Source organism: Ictalurus furcatus, chromosome 5 (assembly GCF_023375685.1).
Source record: "Ictalurus furcatus strain D&B chromosome 5, Billie_1.0, whole genome shotgun sequence".
Taxonomy (NCBI): domain Eukaryota; kingdom Metazoa; phylum Chordata; class Actinopteri; order Siluriformes; family Ictaluridae; genus Ictalurus; species Ictalurus furcatus.
The window spans coordinates 824,502-832,393 of NC_071259.1; the positions used below are offsets into that span (position 1 = coordinate 824,502).

At 37.0% G+C, this 7,892-nt stretch overlaps 1 protein-coding gene across 3 annotated transcripts; it reads left to right on the plus strand.

Annotated features, from left to right (window-relative positions):
* The first annotated feature begins 228 nt into the window (after nt 1-228).
* LOC128608353 (uncharacterized) lies at nt 229-6,228 on the plus strand. Of its 3 annotated transcripts, none has more exons than XM_053626036.1 (8): nt 229-331; nt 1,127-1,200; nt 1,367-1,500; nt 2,487-2,567; nt 4,349-4,462; nt 4,708-4,763; nt 4,872-4,906; nt 5,035-6,228. In XM_053626036.1, the coding sequence occupies exons 3-8, from the start codon at nt 1,422-1,424 to the stop codon at nt 5,528-5,530; spliced, it is 861 nt and encodes a 286-aa protein (XP_053482011.1). In that variant the 5' UTR covers nt 229-331; nt 1,127-1,200; nt 1,367-1,421; the 3' UTR covers nt 5,531-6,228. The 3 variants fall into 3 exon arrangements, with proteins under 3 accessions (XP_053482011.1, XP_053482013.1, XP_053482012.1); XM_053626037.1 differs by having other exon boundaries at nt 317-442; XM_053626038.1 differs by lacking the exon at nt 2,487-2,567.
* Nucleotides 6,229-7,892: the final 1,664 nt, after the last annotated feature.

Consider the following 7,892-nt stretch of genomic DNA (forward strand, 5'->3'; position numbering starts at 1 on the left):
CCGCTCTAAATTCTATTCAAGTCGAAGAGCCTAACTTGATCTTAACCTATCCAAGATGGCGGCTCTGTTGACGTGACTGACTTATCACAATTTGGCGGTATAACGGTTAATAAAATATTTCATAAAATATTTTAAAAAATACATAAAAACCATTATGAAACCCACGTTTTGTGTACAATGTTTTGTGTACAACGGGCAGAAAATATTTACATTATATTAATATGACTGAAATAAAAAATAAAACTATCACTTCCGGTAGCGGCGCGCGGTGACGTATAGTTCCCGCTCTTTTTCAAAATTTGAATCTGGCAGACGGAGAAAGCGTTTAGCGGTCAGGATTCTTTTTCTTTTATTTCAATCATATCTGCTATAAAATTATTTTTTTATAGATGCTTCTGCGTATATATATATATATATCTTACACTAGGAATGATAAAAAAATGTAAGTGTGCATGTTCTTAAACAAAAAACTCTGTAAAGAAATTTCGTAAGAACTTAAACAGGAAGAAGCTGAAACAGGAAGTGAAACGACGCTGTTAAATAATGACTTCAAACAAACAAATACAAAAACAGTCGGAGGCTACAACATGATTTTCTTTCATATAAAAATAGAAATGATTTTTACTTAATTCTGTCAATCATATATTTAACTGAGAATATATTTATATTTTCTGTATACTTTAAAAAGAGACAGCTTTGCTTTACTTTTCTATTACTACTACTACTATTACTAATACTGCTATTACTATTACTAATACTGCTGTTTCTACTATTACTAATACTGCTATTACTATTACTAATACTGCTGCTTCTACTATTACTACTACTAAATGGCCTGCACTTATATAGCGCTTTTATCCAAAGCGCTTTACACTGTGTCTCACTCACACACCAATGGTAGCAGAGCTGCCATACCAATAAATCGTTTATGTTCCTTTGATGTTGCTGTTCTTTTAAACTGTACTTAACTTCCACTTTTACTCTGAATGTAGTTTTTTGAAGTTGACTTGTTTTATAGTTTATTAATCGTGCAGAAAAAAATAATAATCTGGATTTCATGTATAAGTGATTCAGAAGGTAATATAGTATATTGGTATATAATATATGTATTAATTTTACTTTATAGCTACATTAGCTAAATTAAGGAAACAAGCTGTGGACACCGGACATGTCGTGATGTGATGATGGACAACATTTGAGGTAAAAGTGAAACCTCTACCTTTCATTTGTGGCCAAACTTTTCTTTTAAACTTGTTTTTTTTTCTTCTTTACTGCATAATAATACAATCTTACAAACAATCTTCGGAATTATTAAATGCAGTGATGTACCACTGAAGTAATCTTAATTTTCTTCTTTTATTATTAGATGGTCACAGCATCCTGGGTGCATTCATTTGATAAGAGTTTTCATTCTGACTGACATGGGAAAGATTTCTTATAGACGACGATCAAAAAGGAGACGATCAAACTCCATACAGAGAGAAAATGACCAGCAAGGAGGTGAGATTTCCTCAATACCTGTTTTATTACATCCAAAAATATATATATTCAACATACCCAACATATATATTCATTATTATTATTATTATTATTATTATTATTAATTTTATTATTATTATTAAACAGGTGCAAAATTCATGGCACAATTTGAAAATTTAACCACAAGGTGGCAGCACAACACCACCACCACCACCACCAACAACAACAAAGATAGCTTTACTACTGTTTTAAATACTTAAAAGCTGTAAAATCTAAATAATAGAGCTGAAAAATTTGCATTTCTTTATTTTATAATCCTCGTTTAATATTTTAATTGCCGTGACAATATTTCCTGACAGAATTTAACCACAAGGTGGCAGCATAAAAAAAGAAAAAAGACTGCTTTACTGTTTTTGAGAAAATCTAAACTACATTAATTATCATTAAACTCTTCACCATTAATTATTATATTAATTTTGTATATATACACACACACTCACACACACACAGTGCCTGATATTTCATGTGAATAACAAGGTGTGAAGATGCAATTCGATGTTACGGCCTGTAACTGCACATCACGTCAACGTATCAGACATCATGTGAACGATACGTGATGACGTGTGAAAAATAACTTTTCCTGTAAAAAAAAATTGTGCATAAGTAAAGCACGTGCCTCACTTGTGAGAAGCTAACACGTGAAAATAAACTAATCGTAAACAATCACATGAAAATAAACGAATTGTGGAAACTCAAATAGTAACGTGTGCGTGATGTGGCAAAATCAACACGTAAGAATAAATATTATATAAAAAAAAATATGGAAAATGACTCGTGAAAACAAAAAACCCAGGCATGACGTGGAAAATGTGTGATCCATACTGTACTGTATGTCACAGATGACGTATTTAACAACCACATACTGTATATATCTACAGTAAATCACACACACACACACGTCTGACACGAATACTTGAGACGATTTACTACATTTTCTGTTTTTCCAGTCATCTCCGATAACGTGAAACAGGAGCGTGAGATTTCTGAGCACAGCTTCTCTGAGCCGAGACACAATGAAAATGAATCCGGTAAGAAAACGCAGCACTGCCGTCACCCCGTATCGCTCATATTTACATCCTCTGCCTTCAATTCCTGTCAGAAAAATCGTAATTACGACCTGAGTGGACTTCAATTCCACACCAGCGTGCAACCTGGGAACTCGTAATTTTCTGCAAGCCCTGACTTTCTGAGTTGGGGGCGTGTCTATAACTTAAACAATGATAGATAATAAAACAAAGGTTTCTCACAGTGCCCTTTAAATTTTTTAACAAAACCACTTGAACACACTTGAACACACATGTCCATAATCATGACCTCCGAAAAGTCTTATCAGGACAGACTCCGCCCACAGGAAGCAAACCTGGAGTGTAAGTGATTTGTTGCTTGCTTCTGGGAGCCAAGAGAATAAAATTAGTCATGATGTCTGTGTGGGAGGGGCCTACTCACTCGCTCTCTCTCTCTCTCTCTCTCTCTCTCTCTCACACACACACACACAGTGACACTACTGTGTCGCTGCATGAGCAGCAGTTCAAGAGGTCGAGGTTGGCAGGCTTCACGTGTCTTGAGGAAGCACGTGCTTGCTCCACCCTCCCCGGCCATGTGACAAGGCTGGGACTTGTCCAAAACCAAATTGAGCAGATAATGGAGGGAAAATCCAATAAAATTATATAAAAATCATCTTTCACACACTAACTTCATAAACACTCTCCGCTTGGAAGAGGGTGGCCTTGTGCCCCGAGTTTCCTGGGCCATGTAGGATAAACGGTACGGAGGATGAATGGATGGACGTCGCAGCCATTATCCACTCCGTAATCCCGAAATTTCCCTCTCCCAATCTTTGGGATACCTTACAATAGAAACGTTTCTATTCATCATAGACACTGTCTGCACTTACACTTTGCCGTAGTTTATATTTGTGGAAATTGATTAGATTTATACTGCATTTGACTTACCTAGGACGTTGGAAGACGGAGCTCAGCATGGCATAATTTTTGACCTCTGTGTATATTCTGATTATTTCCTTTAAAACAAGATCTTAGTGGTCACGGACTATTTTTAAACGATCCCTCAAAATCAACCCATTGACTTTCTTTTTCCACCAAAAACTCGCCGAATTTAACCAAACGCAAGCCTGATTCTCTGGACCATAAAATCTGCCTCGACTTTTCAGAAGGACCATTTTTTTTAAAGGGACTTGCGTCTTATTTATTTATGATCACACACGCCAGGGATGTCCAGTCTGATCCGGAAAGAGCCGATGTGGGTGCAGGTTTTCTGTCTAACCAAACAGAAGCCACACATAAATCTTCTGAAATCCAAGATCAACTGATTAATCAGGTGTGGCTCCTGTTGGTTTGGAATGAACGCCCTTGATGTGTGATATAAACATATACAGTATAAACATATCTGTTGATAGAAACACTGGTGGAAAGAACACTGTGGGGAAAGTGATCAGTTTACCATAGTGTCGAGAGTAATACAGTTTTATTAGATAAAATATTTGACCGAATGTTGTCAGTAGCTGTGAAGACTGCATGAAGGTGCATGAGTTTATTCGCATGGATTCGATCCTGGGCTTCGTTATAATCATCATCTCAGGTTTTCACACAGATGAATTTCTTTCACACCTCATACCAAACCTCTTGCAATATTAAATGGCACTGCCTGAAAAATTATACGTAGTGAGTACATCCCTTTATAGTACGATGTTTGGTCAGAAGGTGTTCATATTAATGCTAAAACTTTATTATTTCTATCATTAAAAAAAAACCTATAATCAGTGCGTATGTGTTTCTGATCTTTTTAACAGATGTATTTTCCAACTCACTGAGCCTGAACACTTCTGCTGTGGATGGAAGTCATGTTTTTTTTCCAGTGTTTTCCCATAGTAACGTAGGACAAGTAACGATCAACAGCACTTACGGTAAGAATGATGGATTTTCCTTCCAATAATGTCCTGGAAAATTCTCCTAGAATCTGTAGATTACCACGTCAACTTTCCTGGGACTTTAAATCAGCGTTACTTTAAAACTTAACCCTCAGCCCATTAATTCCTGTTGGATTTTTACTATATGATAGACGCTTTACAGAAAAAGAATATTGTGAATACGTCACTTTTCCAGCCCTCGTTGTATAAACATTTATAATATTCCAACTATGCAATTGCAGCGATAAATAACAAGTCACCTGATACCAGGGAGAGAAATCCAGAATCTCAGGCTCAGGTAAAAACGAAAATACTCAATTATATGCGTCAGTGAATTACGTCAGTGAATTTCTGCAGAGTGATTTATAGACTCTGTTTTTTGTTTTTGCCACAAAAAAACCCCCAGGATGGATCCTCTGACGTTGACGCCTCCGCAACAACGTGAGTATACGTGAAGTATAAACAAAGAGCATCCGGCTACTAATACTACTACTAATAATACTAGTACTACTATATAATAATGTACCTGTCGTATTTAAAAGGTGAGACTTGGTTTGTTTCTTTCCTAGTATTTTAAGGACTCCTAAAAAATCCAAGAAGTTCAGGAGAAGTCGACGTTCTGCTGCCAGACGATCTCCCACCCCCTTCCGCGGACCACGTGACATCGTGGGTGAGATTACTGGAGCTCGCGTCACCTCCGAGTATCACTGCAGTGATTGCAGATTCAAAATTCCTTCCTGGAAACCTTTATGCTTTAACGTCAAGTGTCCCGGGTGCAAGATGAGCTGGAAGTGCGATAAAATCCAGTGTACTTGCAAAGCTAAAATAACCCTGGAGCTGCCCAGTGGGCAGATGCAGAGGATCACGCTGGACGATTCGCTAATGCGCTCCATTGTTAGGTTTAAACCACAGGGCTACTGCAAGACGGAGAGAATCGAGACGAAGATTCTGAAGATTGGGAGCGTGAGAGTGGTGTATAACGATGGAGTCTTGAGGAGCGTGACCAAGATTTCGTCCAGCTCCATGTCTCTCCGTGATATTCCAGACGCCTTCCATAGTTTCTGATTAGGGATTCTGAAATCTGCACTCCAGTATGGTAATAAATGTGTAAAATGTGTATAAAAAACCCCAAAACAAACAAATCAATAATTCGAAAGTTACATCAATGTTTATGTGTGGAAAGTTCCTCGTATTCAGAGTGGGGTTACACACACGTTAAAGCCGAATACCGGGTCTCTGTAGTTCACGCCTCTGTGGTTGACCAGGACCTTGTTGCCGGTCCACCGGTCCTTCCTTGGACCACTTTTGGTAGATACTAACTCGAGAAACACCCATGTGTCCGCCGATAAAGGTGATTTTTCACGTTACCGATAAAAACATCCGATGATCAGGGCCGATTATATCCTGTCAATCAAAAGAGGGCGGGAAAACACATTGATTTTGTGCTGTGTGTAAAGACGATGTTAATAGTGTGATTAAGGTGTGTACATGTCTGTAATACACACCGATAACGCGATTAAAACAGGAATATTCCACACGTCTTAATTCCATTTGTGCTTACTTTGATTATGACTTTAGTCTGATTAAGGTCATCACTGATCTCTGTTTACATGCTAGTTTCTTAATCAGAGTATCGTCTTAATCGGGTTGATATCGGATTATCGTCATCCGTGTAAACGTACTGACTGTTATTCACTTCACCTGCCAGTGGTTTTAATGTTATGGCTGATCAATGTATATTTTACTGTGAACTATTGTGGTTACATAAAACTGTCAGACTGTGCTTCTGGATATAATACTGCTCCCAACTCGAGCCGATATCACGCAAGAAAACGCTCTTGAGTTTAACTCAGATTAACGTCTAACTCAGACACACCTGTTTTCCTCAATCTCCACCCAGCGCGCATAACTCTTGCATGATTTCTGTAGTTATATAGTTGATTTTTGCAAGTGAATTTTTTACTTCTCCTTCTTCATCTTATTTACTTTAGTGTTTTCGTTTGGTTGTGTTTGTTTCGTTTCTGTTTGTTCTTGTTTTATTTGTCATTTATTTTTTTCGTCATTAAAGTTCCGGTGTCTCAGGGTTGACCAACAGCATATTTGATTGTTGAACATCACCAGGTGCTGAAGTCAGTATTCCAGTTTACCTCAAAGGTGTTCAGTGCGGTTGAGGTCAGGGCTCTGTGCAGGACACTCGAGTTCTTCAACTCCATCCTTACAGGGGCATTATCGTGCTGGAACAGCTTTGGGCCACAGAAAGGAAAGAGGAAAGGAAATCACACAAACGCATTCTATACAACTGTCTGCTTCCATGTTTGTGGCAGCAGTTTAGGGAAGGACCACATATTGGTGTGATGGTCAGGTGTCCACATACTTTTGACCATACAATGTATATGTAAACTTTTTTACGTGCCATAATAGAAATATTTTATATGCCTCATTCAATAAAAAAGATGCTGTGTCCGAAAGGATTTGCGTCTGTTTAATAGAAGGGAAGAATAGACAATAGAGAGTTGACACAAGACATTCTTATACATTTGTAGTTATTTTATTAACATTATAGCATTGTATTAATTATATTATAAATACCTTGTGCAGTCTCTTCTGTGTAAAATGCTTAAAAATTTTGGACTCAAAAAGGCGTTTTAAAAATGAGAATTACATGAATTAGATTAAATGACTGTGAATCATTTTTTTTATAATTACTGTTCGAGTCTTTAACCAACATGTTTAACAGGTTTAGCCTCCAAGTCATCCACAATATAATCCACAATATAATCTGTTATGCGCCATTAAAGTCATTAAATACAACCGTTAATACATGTTTTTCCTTGTTTAATAGAACAGTTAGTTCCCTTTCAAAGGGAACTCAACGTTACATGATCTTAACATATATTTTTCATGTGCATGTTCTTACAGTTAGGGTTTTCCCTTTATTAAGCTAAAAAAAACAACAGGTTTTAACAAGTACAACACAATCCTGTTACAGTTTTCATTAGCATGAATCACTTGGATCACTTCCAGTAATAAAAAAAACCCGAACACAACATCTAAGATATCAAATATAGCGTAATGTGTTCGTGAAAGAACGTAAATTGTAGTCTTTCTTTCTGTTCATCTTGTTCTCGAGGACTGCTTCTCATAACAGTACGTAGATAAAGAGGAGCATGATGACCTTCAACTTGATGGGAATTAAATTTTTATCTTAACTGTTACGCACAAAATTAATTTTTATTAGAGGTGAAACTGTAGCACCAGGACTTTAATGAAGGAGAACCATCAATAAGTACTGTATTTGGTAAAATACTGTATTTTGGTATAATTTCTGTTTGTTTGTTTTTTTTTTAACACATGGGTTCCTAAAATTTAAAAGGATGTATGTTAGATGTGAACCTTTGTGACCCATGACCCCAACCATGACCGTAGC

Bases quoted from the DNA above. Each gene is read 5' to 3' on its own strand.
- LOC128608353 (XM_053626036.1), top strand. From the start codon at position 1,422: ATGGGAAAGATTTCTTATAGACGACGATCAAAAAGGAGACGATCAAAC. The intron at 1,501-2,486 runs GTGAGATTTCCT...CTGTTTTTCCAG, and splicing joins AGAAAATGACCAGCAAGGAG to TCATCTCCGATAACGTGAAA. The intron at 2,568-4,348 runs GTAAGAAAACGC...TCTTTTTAACAG, and splicing joins ACACAATGAAAATGAATCCG to ATGTATTTTCCAACTCACTG.